The sequence below is a fragment of the Pristis pectinata genome, chromosome 9 (assembly GCF_009764475.1).
Source record: "Pristis pectinata isolate sPriPec2 chromosome 9, sPriPec2.1.pri, whole genome shotgun sequence".
Taxonomy (NCBI): Eukaryota; Metazoa; Chordata; class Chondrichthyes; order Rhinopristiformes; family Pristidae; genus Pristis; species Pristis pectinata.
The window spans coordinates 27,042,026-27,057,658 of record NC_067413.1 but is presented as its reverse complement, the minus strand read 5'-3'; the positions used below and the strand labels follow the sequence as shown (position 1 = coordinate 27,057,658).

Sequence of the window (15,633 nt, the reverse complement as noted above, 5' to 3'; positions counted from 1 at the left end):
TCTACATAGCCAATGAATAGCCCATGGCAACTTCTTTGATTTGTTGAAAGTGAGAGGAATAAAAAGAGAAATTGTTCAGCGTAAGAACAAGTTTGACCAGGTGGAGGAGAGTATTAGTAGAGAGGAGACAGTTGGATCTATGTTCTAGAAAGAAACAGAGAATGCTTTGGCCTTCCTAATGGGGAATGGAGGTGTTCAGGGACTGGTTATCCATGGTGAATACGAAGCGGTAAGGGCCAGTGAATTGGAAGTTGTTAAAATGGTGGAGAGCATGTGAGAAATGCTGAATGTAGGTGGGAAGGGACTGGATTAGCGGGCGACAAGATAGAGTTGAAGTATGAAGTGGTAAGTTCAGCAGGGTAAGAACAGGCAGAAACAATGGGCCTACCAGGGCAGGAGGTAGAAGCAGGCAATGCAGCGTTGGGGAACTATTAGGTCAGAAGCTGTGGAGGGGAGGTGTCCTGATGTGATGAGATCTGTGATGGTATGGGAGACAGTGGCCTGGTGTATGTTGGTGGGGTCATGGTTTAAGGTTAGGTCTGAGGGAGCTGTCCGAGAGCTGCTGTCTGGCCTCTACAAGGAAGCTCAAAAGTTAAGTGAGCCCATTGGCTGGAGAAGTTATTAAGTGTAGGGGAAGGGGGAGTACTATAGTGCCCGCTGAAGTCTCCAGTGTGAAAAGAGCTGTGATTGCCCATTGCAGCAAGGGCCAAGGTTCTTGTTGCAGTGAACGTTAAAGATGCTGCTGCAGGAACAGCTGAGGTCTACAGTGCAGGCAGGGCAATGGCCTCTATTTCAGAGAAAAATGAGGTGTCGTGCAGAGGAGGGCTAAGGGTCTCTTGTGCAGAAGAGGGCTTAGATCAACTAAGATCATGGAGGGGAGGACTGAGGGCTGCTTGTGCTGGAGGGCTAAGATCTACCATGCAGGGAGGACAATGGTCTCTAATTTGGAGACAACGAAGGTTTCTCATGTAGTGGAGGGCTGAGGTCTCTTGTGTAGGAGGGTGGGGTTTGGGGGAGGTCTCTTGTACCAGAGAGAGCTGATCTGCATGCAATAGTGCCTGCAGTTTCTGGTATAAGAGTGGCCTGAGGTCTCTAGTGCAGAAGTAATGGAGGTCCCTAGTGCAGAAGGGCTGAGATTCCCGATGCATAAGAGGCTGAAGTCTCTAGTATAGGAGCGGTTCAGTCTCTAGTAAAGGAGGGGCTGAGGTTTCAAGTGTAGGAGGGACTGGGGTCAGTACAGGGCAGATTAGTCTAGAAGGACCTTTGGTCTCTACTGCAGGAGGACTGCAGTCTCCAATACAGGAAGGTCTATGGTCTCTAATGCAAGAGTGACTGAGGTCTCCAGCGCAGGAGGGACAAGGGTCCCTAGTGCAGGACAAACTGGGGTCACTGATCTGGGAGTGGCTGCGGTTTCTGCTCCTGGAGGGACAGAGGTCTTAAGTTCAGGAGTGACTATAGTCTCTCCTGCAGGAATGACTGAGATTGCAGAGGGAGCTCAGGTTTTTAGTGCAGGAGTAATAGCAGATTCTAGTTCAGGAGTGACTGCGATCTCTACTGCAGAAGTGACTTCAGTCTCTAGGGAGGGGCTGAGTTACTGTTGTGAAGAAAGAGCCAGGCTGTACTGCAACAGAAGGTGGAGATCTCTCGTGCAGGTTGAGCTCTCCAAGGCATGAAGGCTGAGGGCTGTCATTAAGGAAGGGCAATGGTTTTTAGAGCAGAGGAGAGTCACAGTTTCCACCACAGGAAATTAGAAAATCAAAAGGGACGAAGGAACAACATTCCTTTAAAAATTATTCGTTAACTTGTTGGATGTGGGCATTGACGACAAGGCAAGAACTTATTTCCCATCTCTAATGGCTTAAGACGGTGGCGATGAGCCACCTCCTTGAACTGCTGCGGTCGGTCCAGTGAAGGTACCCCTACTGTGATGTTAGGTAGGGTGATCCAGGTCTATAAAATGGTTCCATTGCTGAAGTGGTGCATGCCTTGGTAGGAGATCTGTGGAGGCTGGTGTTTCTGTGCACCTGCTGCCCTTACTGTGGAGGTCACAGGTTTAGGAGGAGCTGTTGGTACAAACCTCGGCTAACAACTGCAGTGGACTTTGAAAATAGTACCGACTGCACCAAGCTGGAACAACAGCCTAGCATACAGATCACATCATCAGCCCTACCCACCACTCAGCCTCAATCATAACTGCTGACACGATCACCAATCCAGTCCCTAGGCCACTTTCCAAACCAATACCCAGACCCCTTAAGTTGCTTAACAGTACTGGTCTTCTCATCCCTGCTGAACTCTTGGACCAGGCCTCAGTGTCAGACAGCGTATTTTTGTTCATTTTTGTAGCCTGTTTGTTGCTGGGCCATCTTACATGATCACAGGCATCCTACAATGTCTGGGCTCAGCTCTCCAGTACAGCCAAGAGATATACCCATTAGTGCAGATATGGGTCAAGGTTCCAGAATGCACAGAAGATTCATGGCCTAAATATCAAGGAAGGAACAAGCGAAGAATGTGGCCAAAGATTATATTAAATGCAGTCATGGACCAAAGAGCAAGACAGTTTACAAGCTAATTGAAGGGAAGGGGGCTGAAGTTCATAGTGCATGGGCTGCATCAGGAGCTGTAGTGCTGGTTGTCAACCAGGAGTAAACTCTTTTTGTACTTAAAAGATTGCTGGTGACCTGATTCTTTTTTGATTTGATAAAAACATTTCTCAAGCTCTTCCATATCATAATGGCAAAATACTCCTCTGGTTTAAACTAATCAAAGCTAATCCCCATGTCACCCCAACCCCTCCCCCAACCACCCTTCAGACAAATTCTAAGTTTTGCAATTTTAACTTAACCTCTGATGAAAACAAAGCAATAAACAACTCAGAAATGTGAAAGACAGTTCAATGAAGGCAGGAGTATGGGTAGTAATTAGGCTGTAAAACGAACAAGGGACAGCTCAGATGATAACCATGGCAGCCTCCTGGGGCTGAAAGGAGCCAGACTCTCAGCTTGTAAGCACAGGGTGAGAAAGGCAGCAGGAATTCAAAGCCTTCCTTTTGTGTAGTAATTACTGTATCTACCTAGGTAGCTGAATGTTCTGCTAATGATACCTGTTAGGATCCGTCTGGATGATAACCCTTCAGGTTTTTTTTCCTCAATTATCTCATTCCATTGTCCAGTTTCAAATTCCCATTCAGGCAGGCTTGTAAATCCCTCTCCTTCTTCTTCTTAGGCAGCTCCTTGGGTTTGAGGATGATCTGCTACCACTCCGGTTCTGTAGTCTCTGAGGTGACTGATGTGCCTCATAAGAACAGTGCAGAAGAAGAAAGCAAACGCAGACTGGGTGAACACTTTGCAGGGCATGTGTTCAGTCTGCAGTGCCGATCCTGAATTTCCCATTGCCTATCACGATAATTGTGCGTTCCACTCTGACTTATTGTTCTGTGGCCTCTTGCACTATTTTAACGTGGCCCAATTATCTTCCAGGAGGAATGGATCAATGATGAGTTTTAATCCAAGGAAGAGAATTTTAAATGTGCAGCATTGGTGACCTTCATTGGGAGCCAATATATATTGGCGTGATGAGTGAATGGGATTTGGCGGTGGAGTTTTGGATCAACTCATGTTTAAGGAGGGGAGGCTGACCAGGGGAAGCAAAACACATTCATTTGGAATTGTTCCAGTGAACCTGTGTGTAATCTTCCATCGTGTGGGAAGAGAGGCTTTTTCACTAAAATTTATAACACAGAGATCTTTGCACAGTGTAGATGGCAGTCCACTGCACTGGCCTGAAGCATAATTGGTTATATTTACACATGAATTCCCTAATGATCCTTCATATTTCAGCTTGGACTTTTGAAATGACGCAAGATGAAAAGACCTCAAGTTTACTTCAAAGCATGGAGGCGGTCTGTCCAGCTGTGACTAATTACTAGACTGTTCTTTGTAATCACTGGCTGAGACCAATGACAAATAGATGCATTTAGTTACATGTCAATACATAAGAGGGATGGAAAGAAAGGGAGGTGGGGACTTTGACACCTAATGTAAAGTGGAGCCTTCTTCGAAGTCATTAGAGTTCCAACAGGGTTTGGCAAGTTGTGCAAGAAAGAGAGGTGCTTTGTAATTGCGTCTCAGTGTTTCAAATTTGAGAGAAAAATGCTTTTGATGAGAGTTACAGATACAGGACAATGGCTTGAGGTACTTTGCTCATTGTTCTTTCATCTGCTGATAGCAAGGTTCCAGGAAAAACATGAGTAAATGTGAATCCTTTCCAAAGAATCCTTGTCACTGTTCTGTAGAAGCTTTCATTTCTTTTCATATGGATACAAGATAGACAGCCGGCAAATGTAGCACAGTGCGCAGAAGCAATCAACAACCACAACTTCTTACTTTTTAGACCCCAATAATGTGGACAGTAACGCGAGCATTATCAGCCAAAATGTTGAAACTAAGCCACGTAAAGAAAAAATAAAATTGATGATCACAGTCTTGTTCAAAGAATCAGTGAGAGTACTGGGTTGTTCTCTAATTTATAAATTACCTTCTCAATATATTAATTTAATTGGAAAGGTAACATTAGTGTGTGCAATTTTGAATGTACAGGCAATCTTGTAAGTGCTACAATGAACATCATAAACTAGGGTTAGCAATTAATAACTATTTTTAGTTAATAGTAACAGTGGTGAATACTATCATTACTATCAATCATAAGAATTACGGTCACCATGGCTGTCCATGATTGCTAGCAATAATTTATACTAAAGCAGATGAATAATATCAGCATTATCAGTCACATTACCCACATGTGAGTAATTGGGAATCCTAATATGGCAATTGCACTGTTGATTGGTAAATAAAATGAGCAATAACTACTATTTTGGACACGTGATCTCATGGTTATAAGATGTGAACTTTAAACTTTATGTATGCTTGTTGATAAAATAGTAAGGTGGTAGGCAATGTGTGAGTGTTTTTCATTATTATGTGCCCTTCCATGTTCAATGAAGGTAGTTAATCTTTATTAAGAAAATATACACATATGAAGAACATTTATTTCTACTATCTGAGGGAATGTAAGACATTTCCTCTCTCCATTAGCACAACCTGACTTGCTGCACATGTCCTACAGCCCTGTAATTTGTCCCTTTTTGTGTTTGTCTGTTTTCTCACTCTCTGACTGCCTTTATCTCATAGCTTTATTTCCATATTTTCTCTCTTTAGCTGCCTCCATTTAACACAATCATCTGGATGGCCTCCATATTTCGCTACAAAACTGCTTAGATGTTCAAGGTTTCTCTCACCAAAGTGGTGTCACAGGTAGTGTACAGGGTCATGCGTATATGGAATGAGCTGTCAGAAGAAGTGGTTGAGGCAGGCACAATAATAAGAGAAACAAAGGACTGCAGATGCTGGAATCTAGATGAAAAACACGATGATGCTGGAGGAACTCAGCAGGCCAGGCAGAGTCTGTGGAGAAAAGCAGGCAGTCAACGTTTTGGGTCAGGACTCTTCTTCAGGACTGAAGATAGGAAAAGGGGGAGCCCAATCTATTGGAGGGAAAAGCAGAGCAGTGATAGGTGGACAAAAGAGGGGAGGTGGGGTGGGCACAGGGTGGTGATAGGTAGGTGCAGGTAAGACACAGTGATAGGCAGGTGCGGGGGAAGAGGGGAGAACGGATCGACCGGGGGATGTGTACAAGGTAAGAAGAAAGGGAAAAAATGGAGGCTAGGAAAGGGAAAAAGAGAAGAAGCAAGGTGGTGGGGGGGGGGGGGGGGTGGTGGTTTGTGGGGAAGGGGGGTGGTGTTTACCTAAAGTGGGAGAATTCAATATTCATGCCATTCGGCTGCAAGGTTCCAGGATGGACAATGAGGTGCTGATCCTTCAGTTTGTGCTTGGAATTCTCCTGGCAGTGGAGGAGGCCGAGGACTGACATATCTGTGATAGTGTGGGAGGGGGAGTTAAAGTGACTGGCAACAGGAAGATGCTGGTCGCTACCTGCATAAATAACAACATTTAAACCTGACATTTGGACAGGTACATGGATAGGGAAGGTTTAGAAGGATATCGGCCAAGCATGGGTAAATGGGATTAGTTTAGATGGGCATCCTGGTCAGCATGGATGAGTTGGGCTGAAGATCCTATTTCTGTGCTGTATGACTCTATGACTCTATGACTCTATGACTCACCAGTGTGCTACCTTTTCTGCATAGCAACCCTGCCTTCACCCTTTTGGAGACACTCCCTTTGTCCTAACCATGCCTCCCCCACCTTTTCTGCAACTTAAAACTAACTTGCTTCTCTTTTCTCCCAGACTTGAGAAATAGTCTTTGACCTGAATTGTTGATTCTGTTTGTCTTTCCACATTTCAAAGGTGCTTCATTGCTTGTAAAACATTCTTAATGTCCAGAAATGGATGTGAAAGGCACAATGTAAGTCTGTTTCTTTTTTATTGCCTTGGCTGAGGTTGGTAACTCAGGAAAGGTACTGACTAAATTTTGAAGTTTCCTTATCTCTAGCACTCATTGCTTTAATTGAGAAAGAACAGAAGCAGTTCAAAACACACACCAGATACTTAATCTTATTACTTAGTGCTGGTGTTCAGATGAGATGTTAAACGGAGGCCTTTTCTTGAGGATGTAAAGCATCTCATGGCAATATTTAAAGAAGGTGCTCATGACATTATAATCCTCTCAGGCCTCTCTGAAGAATCACTAAGAAGAAAAAACTCTTTATGTGTCATCTTGGAGCATGTTGAATACAATCTCAAGTGATCTTGATAGTTGGGGAAGGAGGAACAAAAAGGCTTCAGTGTGAGGTAGAGACAATCTGAAGTGATCTTGATAGTTGGGGAAGGAGGAACAAAAAGGCTTCAGTGTGAGGTAGAGGACAATGTCATGATGGTGTAACCAAATGCCATCCTTGAAGATGAAAAATTGTCGGGTGAGTAAATGGAATTTTATCCTGCTTCTACTCATGTGACAAAAGTGCAGAAGAGATTTACCAGGATGTTGTCTAGAATGGAGAGCATGTCTTATGAGGATAGGTTGAGTGAGCTCGGGCTTTACTCTTTGGAGAGAAGGAGGATGAGAGGTGACTTGATAGAGGTGTAAGATGATAAGAGGGATAGATCGAGTGAACAGTCAGAGACTTTTTCCCCGTGTGACAATGGCTAACACGAGGGGACATAATTTTAAGGTGATTGGAGAAAGGAATAAGGGGGATGTCAGGGGTAAGTTTTTACACAGAGAGTGGTGGGTGCGTGGAATGTACTGCTGGTAGAGGTTGTGGGGCAGGTAAGTTAGGGACATTTAACAGATTCTTAGACAGACACATGAATGATAGAAAAATAGGGGACTATGTGGGAGGGAAGGGTTAGATAGATCTTAGAGCAGGATAAAATGTCGGCACAACATTGTGGGCCGAAGGGCCTGTACTGTGCTGTAGTGTTCTATGTTCTATGTTCTAAAAAACACCTAATTTTATTGTTGTGCCTTTCTTAAAGTTAGGATGTTCCAAACACTTCACAGTCTGCAAAGTATTTTTTAATTATGGTCACAATTGTACTAAAGGATATATAGAAAACTAGTTTAGACACAGTAAGATCTCATAACTGCAATGAATTAAATGACTAGATTATCTGGTTGGGTGTTGGCTCTGGCAACTATCCCTGAACACCTGGAGTAGTCCACTATTCTTCTATGAAAAGTATAATGAGGTCATTTAATTTTACATTGTGGAACAAATGAGGTCATAATCTAACAAGTCTTCCAGAACACTGTACCTCTCAGTATCCTTGCAAAAAAGGACCAGATAAAGTCCTCACATTCCTGGAGTGGGTTCTGAATCCACTACCTTCTGATTCAGAGGTGAAAATGATTTCAAACGTTCTTCATGGACCTTTTGGGCACTCATATTCAAATCAATCCACAGTGAAGCATATAAAGACAAGATCTTCTTAAAACTTAACAAGAAAGGTCATTTGACAAGTCAATGTTATTTAATTATTTATTGATGTGTTAAAATTGAGCACTGCAGCACAGATGATATGTCCAAAATCATCAGTGGAAAATATTATCAGTTGTCTACAGTCACAAAGCAAAAACAGACAGAAAACCCATCAAAATATATATCCTTAATTACTAATATATACATTTCTGAAATAAATTATTAAAAAATGATTTTTTTAGGAATACAAAATTCAAAAGTACATTGTACAAAAATTGGGAATTAAAGTTCTGATGATAGGTTGCTTCAGAACCTCTCATATTCTTCAAAGGCAATGATGCCTTTTATTGGGCTGTGACTACACAGATGTTGGATGTACTCATACCTCACCACCATTGCCATTCAACAACAACTTGCATTTATATAGCGCATTAATGTAGAAAACATCCTCCAGTGCTTCACCGTAGACACACATGGATCCTAGGTCAAAAAAGGAAGGATTAGAACAAGAAAGGCTTGATCAAAGGAGTAATTTTGAAGGAGGGTCCTAAAGCAGAAGAGAGCTGGAGAGGCACTGTGGTTTGCAGAGGAAATTTCAGAGTTTGCTGTATAGACAGCAAAGGCACTGCCATCAGCTTTGCGATAAAGGAAGTGGAGGACAGACAAGAAGTCATATTTGAAGGAACATGGAAGAGATTATATAGAAAGAGAGGGGTGTAACTGATAATATTGAATAAGTATCATTTAACTACTAAATACCACAAAGTATCACATATCTAAGTGATGGGACACCTCTGAAGGACAAAAGGGCCATTGAATCAAAATTGTAGGTGGACTTTTAATGTAGCCAACTGACTATGAATAGAGCTGATAAGCTTATCATAGAGACATAGGAACAGGAGTATTACATTTAACCACTTGAGCTTGTTTAGCAATTCAGTGGCTGATCTGTAGCCTGAATTCATATTCCTTTGGTGTTCTAATATCTTTGGTTAAAAAAAAAGTTTAATCAGTCACTACAGATAATTACAATCTTCTTCTATCCCTTGACCATGCAAAACTTTCTAACTTTACTCTCAAAAGGCCAAAGTCTAATTTTTGGACCACATTGCCTAGTGCTAGACTTCCCAACAACTGAAATAGAAATAGCTCTCTCTACCTAATAATCCTGCTTTGATCAAATCACTTTTAAAACACTCTATAAAGACTGCAGAATACAATCCTACTTTGAGAATTTTTTCCTCACAATTTAATTCTACAATCTTGATATAATTCTTTTAAATCGAGGTCAATCCGTCCAAGGCCAACATGTCCTTCCTAAACTATGGTGCCCAAAACAGTACTCCAAGTGAGGTCTAACTAAGGCTTTGTCTAGTTGTGACGCAACACGCCATCCCTGTATTCTGGTCCTTGAGATACAAAGGTTATTAGCCTTTTTGTTTAAGGTTTGTACCTGAATATAAAATTTCAATGATCCATTTACATGGACCCTACATTCTTTTAGATCTCCACTATTTCAGCATTTAGGAAGTACTCTTTTCCATTGCCTTTGTGCCCAAAATGTATTGAAATGCATTTACCATATTGTACCTATTTGCTTTACGTTCTAACATTTGTTTGTAATTTATTACTCCCACCTACACTTCTTACAATACACATCAGCAAACTTGGATATGTGGCTTTCTGTTCATTCATCTAAGTAACTTATGAACATACAGAATGGATGTGCAGATCCTTGCTGAACATCACTAGCTGCTTTCTGCCAAATCAAATACCTGCCCATATACCCAGACTTTGACTCCTGTTTTTGCTTTCATGAGGATTAACTTTAGTTGGCAATCACTTTTGAGAGACTATCACACGTTCTGGCTACAAAAGTAATATCTGTATGCAATCCTCCATTGATCATTACAGTCTTCTTCAAAAAAATCAAACACGACTTATTCTTTCCAAATCAATACTTGAAAATTTCCATGCTGTTCAGTCATACTTCCCTTAATTGCAGACTTGTGTAATTTCCAAATAAAAAGAACAGGTGTGGCTCCATGAACTTGTTCCAGTATCACAGAGAAGTTTGGCTTTAACTCCATAACATTTTATTTTCCCTTTCTCTCTCTCACTGTCTTTCCCTCTCCATCTCTCTGTCTCTGTCTCTCTCACACCCTTCCACGACAATCATCAAAAGAATCATGAGAGATTTCTGATTATTGGGTCTGTACCATTTTTAAAGATTGTGATGGTGACCAGAGTGGGGAAAGCGAGCTCAAGAGAATGTAAGAAATGCCAGGTGGAAAAATACCATCAAGTTCACCATCTCCCATCCCAGTACCTGCCTCATACAGTGATAATACAACTAATAGTGGCAATCAATCAATCTTCGGGAGACTGTCAAATAGGAGAAGGTAAGCCCCAGTGGTGGATAACTCAGAGAATTAAAATTATCTGTCCCTTAAAAACATGCCACCCTTACAATGCAATATCAAAATATTTTGTTTTGAGAGAAATGAATTTAATTTTAATGAATCAATTGTATCTGCTTCTCATATCTCTCAAATAATCATGTTCCATCTGCTCAGGAAAGTACCTCTGCAGATTGGCTTTGAATTTACCCCCTTTCAACACTCGGCCACATTCTCTAGTTTGACTGTTTGGGGTAGGGTAAAGTAGTTAGTGGAGAAATCTATAGTAACTTTAGTAAATCTATAGTAACAAAGTACAAAAAGGTTACGGGGAAAGAGTGTGATAAAAGAACAAATATTAGCTTTCTCAGAGGGCCACCTCAGAATTATTCGTCAAAGTGCTCCTTGTAAATAGTGTAATCCAATACTTTACTCATATTTACTCATTAACGACAAAGAAGGCGGCTGTTCAGGCCATTGTGTCCATGCCTGTTCCTAGGGAAGCAGTCATATCAGTTCCATTCCCCTTCTCCATATTTCCCTGTGCCTCAACAAGTTATTTTCTCTCATATGTCTATTACCTCCACTTTTGCCACTTACCTACACTAATGGGTAATTTACAGCAGCCAATTAACCTACCAGCACACCACTGGATCATGGGAGATCACTGGAGCTCCCTGACAACACTAATGTAGTCAGGCGGAGAATGGGCAAACTTCACACAAACCATACTCAAAGCCAGGATTGAACCAGGGGACCCTGGAGCTATGAATCAGCATACCTCTTTAATAATTTCAATAAGGCTCAGAAGAGCTGTGAATAGGCTAAATTTGTAAATAATCTGAATATGTGAATCACACTCTTTTCAAAAGGGGAAAACAGTGTGGTGTATGTAAATATGTGAACTTTATCTGTGATGTATATGCAGTTATAGTGTAATTGGACAGGGTGGAATAAATGAGATGCAGATGTTTTAGCAGTTCTGCATGTTTCGTAATGATTCATTATATTCTTGGCACTATCTGCAGTTTTAATAAGAAAACACACATACATTAAATTACTTCTCTACTTCTCTTTCTTCTTTTAAGATGCTTCTCAAAATATTTCCATTTGACCAAATTTTCTGTTATCTGCACTTATATGATTGGTATACATTTTTATTTGATAATGGCTTGGTGAAGTGTTTTGCAACATTATTAAATACATAGTACAAATGGAAGCTGTCAATAAAATTTAAGCATTGGATTTTAAATGAATAAAATGAAATAGAGTTACCAGTAACAATGTTACATCAGTAAAATCTTAAGTTTGGCAGTAAGTGTACATTCAAGGAATAAGGAGGTAGGACAAGAGTGTGCAGCTACAAGATTCGTGATTACCTCATTAATGTTGGAGTATACCAGACCTGAGTGCTGGTATGGCTTACTCCTGCTCCTATTTTTTATGTTTTCAGGAGAGAATGGGGTTGATGGAGAGAATGAGATGACTGATCAATAAGAAAGGGTTTTAGGCTTCAGTGTCTTTCTTCATCTGATAAATTCTTGCACTTTATAAATAGCTAGAATATGTTGGCACATTTACCCTTCCATTCCTCAGTCATGAGACATCAAAGAGGTGGATCACTGGAGGAAATTAGGTGGGAGAATCACACCTGTTACACGTTCGGCAAATGAATGCACAATCAGGTGATCGTTGCTTTAGGTCTGTAACCCTTTGGTCTGATTTTCAGATTTTTCTGTCTGCTTCACAGTCTCCTTCAAGAAGGAAATCTGACTCAATATGGCAATGGTATGAAGAGGAGAAAACACAGATCTTTGATATGATTTGACATTAACATCTTATTGCAACAAAAGTCTAGATTAATAATTTCTAGAACATTGATTCAAAATGCATCATGATAGTTATGAGAATTTGAATGCTCTTTTAGAAAAATCTGGAGATGTAAACTTGCTGTTGGAGTAAGTGGACATGAAGATGTCAGATTATAAATGTAGAAGCTAGGTATTCTGAGATAAGTAGTTCAGCTCTGGAAACTCCAATATTTTCTTCATTACCAATAAGGCACAAGTCAAGAATGTGGATAGACAAAGCTGGAACAATATTCAAGAAACTCAGTGTCACTCAGGACAAAGCAGTCTGTGTAATCAGACTACATTCCAACCATGCTACACATCTATTCACTCAACTACAGATGCATAATTGAGTCGTATTCACCAGATTCATCACAGCAATTGTCAAGGCTTCATTGACATCAGCCATTAACCGAGCCCTCCATTAACCTCTTTATTTGAATCCTCTGGAGGCATTGCTGCAACATCCTCGGAAGGAAAAAAATTGGTCCGTTGGCTTCTGTGAGCTTATGCTACAGATGTTTATAATGAATTCAGGCTTCTGTGAGCAGAAGTCTACTCAAAATGTTCCAAGGTCTAAAATTAGCTTTGTGGAACCAAAGTGAAAAATAGTACAAAAACTGCACATGGTCTTCTAGTGTTCACTAGTCCTTGTAGATATGATACACTCTAATGTGATTCACAGATCATCATTTCAATCCATATTTTTGTCGCTGTAAAAGGCTGCCCATTTTGACCAGTTTAGCTGCTTACTAAATGAAGTCAAACATCTACATACTAGCCTTGGTCAGCATTTTGGATTCTTGAGTAAAAATGAGAGCACTGTATTATTTTCCAAGATTTAAACAACATTGCTAAAGTATCAAAAATAAGCGAGGCTTCTTTTATCCCAAACCTAAAATGAGAGTTTTTGTATCACCTGGAAGTTGGGCATCACACTGATGGTAAAACATATTTGTAGTGCTTTCATTGAAAACTAACGAAATAGACTTAGATAACCTGCAACCAAACATCTTATTGAATGAAGGAATACTTGAGATAATGGGCAACCTCAATAGATCTTTCTATTCAGCCACGGTGAATAATCCACTCTTGAAAAATATAGCCATCCCAAAATGACCAGTCATGTGAGGAAAAGTGACTAAATCAATTAATAGCTCTAAAATAACTGATATTTAGATAATCTACTGCGTTGAAATTTACTCACAGGGACCTTAATAGCTCCACATTAGCTACACTACTGCATTTAAATAAAAACAGAAAATGCTGGAAACACTCAGGAGGACAGGCGGTATTTATGGAAAAAGAGAGTTAATGTTTTAGGAAGAAGACTTTTCATTAGAATAAACACCAGACAAAGAGTCTTTGACTTGTATTATTAACTTTGTTTCTCTTTCCACAAGTGTTGCCTGCCCTGCTGAGTGTTTCCAACATTTTCTGTTTTTATTTCTGGTTTCCAGCATCTGCAATTGTTTGATTTTCATACACTACTGCACTTGCTCATTTGGGGCTTGCCATTGTGTTCTAAGTCCATACCTGCAGTATGTTTATAATAAAGACCTGTCTCCTTCTGGGATTCCCTTTTAGGTTATGAGCTAAAACTAATTACATTTCCTTGATTTAAATGCTGAATGGTGGAGCTTGTGATCCATTTTGTTCATAAGGCACGCTTTATTTGTGTTTAGACAGACATCCCTTGAGGGTGTTCCAATGCTATGCAAATTACAATCTTGTTTCGTTCTCCTTTTGCAATCAGATTCCAAGTTTAAACTGTGTGAAGATTTGGCCAATATTAGTTCTTTCCCTTATTAGTATTTAAAAGGCATTGTCTCCAAAACAAGATCAAAGCTTAGACTTGTAGCTGAGCCCTGACTTAAGATCTTGATCTTCCAACATAGCAAGATACTTCAGTTCAAGACCATCACCAATTTCTTGGAAAGCCTCTTCCTCACTCTATTTACAGGTATGAACATTATAGACACGTGTGCACTCTTGGCAGCTCACATGACAGCACCAGTGGAAGATGCAGTGACACTTCTCCCTGCGTCTCTCAGTCCTTGTGTCATATCCACGGCCACAGCACAATAACTCGCACCCGTCGATTCCGTGTGATGTGATGTTGCACTTTCGGTGCCGCGTACCAAACGAGCCAGTCTCGGGGTTGGGGTTACAGAAGTTTGGTGACATGTCATAGTAGACCAGATCTCTCTCTGTTGGAGCTTTGAATAAGGCATACTTGGGGCTAAGGGTCTCGACCCAGCCTCTGGATTCTCGGTGTTTCTCCACGATCATCTCGGAGGCACTGTCATATTTGTCTTTTAAATAATCTCCAATCACACGGAAGTCAGGCTGTGACCACCAACAAGTCTTCACCTCACAACTACCAGACAGTCCGTGGCATTTACACTTCAGGTGCATGTGGTCCAAAATGGCCTGAAAAAAAAACAATACCTCAATTGCTTACATTCAATCAAATGTAAACAACCACAACACTTCACCTGATTCTTAGCAGCTTAGAAGATGTTGTATTTCATGCTTGGATAGAATCCCCAGCCAACACTCCCTGAAAGGGGAATGAGAATTCCCAGGAAGTTGGAGGTAGGGGAGAGGGAATAAATCACCTGTTGAAACTTATTAAATGTAGTAATGCGGGTGATAGCAACAGGCAATATTACCATATAATATTACCATACATTATCATATATTACCAACCTCCCCTCCATTCATTCTGTCTACACTTCCTGCTGTCTCGGGAAGGCAGCCAAAATAATGAAGGGACCCTCCCACCCCAGTCATTCTTACCTCTCTCTTCTCCCATCAGGCAGAAAATACAAAAACCTGAGAGCAGGAACCACCAGACTCTAGGACAGCTTCCATCCCACTGTTATCAGACTCTTGAATGGACCTCTCATACACTAAAAGTCGAACATTTGAACTCGATCTCCCAGTCTATATAGTCATGGACCTTGCACTTTAGTTGTCTACCTGCACTGCACTTTCTCTGTAACTGCAACACCAATATTCTGCATCCTGTTTTCTTTTTACTACCTCAGTGTAATTACGTATGATGTGATCTGTCTGGATGGCACACAAACCGAAAGCTTTTCTCTATACCTTGGTACATGTAACAATAATAAACCAATTATCAATACCAATAAATGCATTTGGTTCATTAATGTGCCACAGCTGGGGAATCTTAACTTCCCAATTGTATAGATCTTGTTCTGCAATACCACGTAACATTTGACTTTCAATGGCCTTGGGGGGAAAAAACATGGGATTATCCAGTGTCGCCCACAAAGGCCCATTAACTGTGCTTCCACTAACCAGCTAATTCACCGCATGTTCTGAACCACTGGGGGACATTTGAAATAGTCCTTTCTTCAAAGATAGCACTATTTGGTTTTCCTGATTCATTTATCTTTATCTTTTTAATTCTGC

General features: G+C 40.8%; 1 protein-coding gene across 2 annotated transcripts in view; it reads right to left on the bottom strand.

The window, feature by feature from the left end:
- Window positions 1–7,989: 7,989 nt before the first annotated feature.
- The window catches only part of wnt3a (wingless-type MMTV integration site family, member 3A), a 74,497-nt gene continuing 66,853 nt past the window's right edge, over window positions 7,990–15,633 (bottom strand). For both annotated transcript variants that reach the window (XM_052023301.1, XM_052023303.1), the window contains one exon: window positions 7,990–14,625. In XM_052023301.1, the coding sequence (XP_051879261.1) occupies window positions 14,146–14,625 (480 nt within the window). In that variant the 3' untranslated portion in view covers window positions 7,990–14,145. The remainder of the gene's footprint in view (window positions 14,626–15,633) is intronic.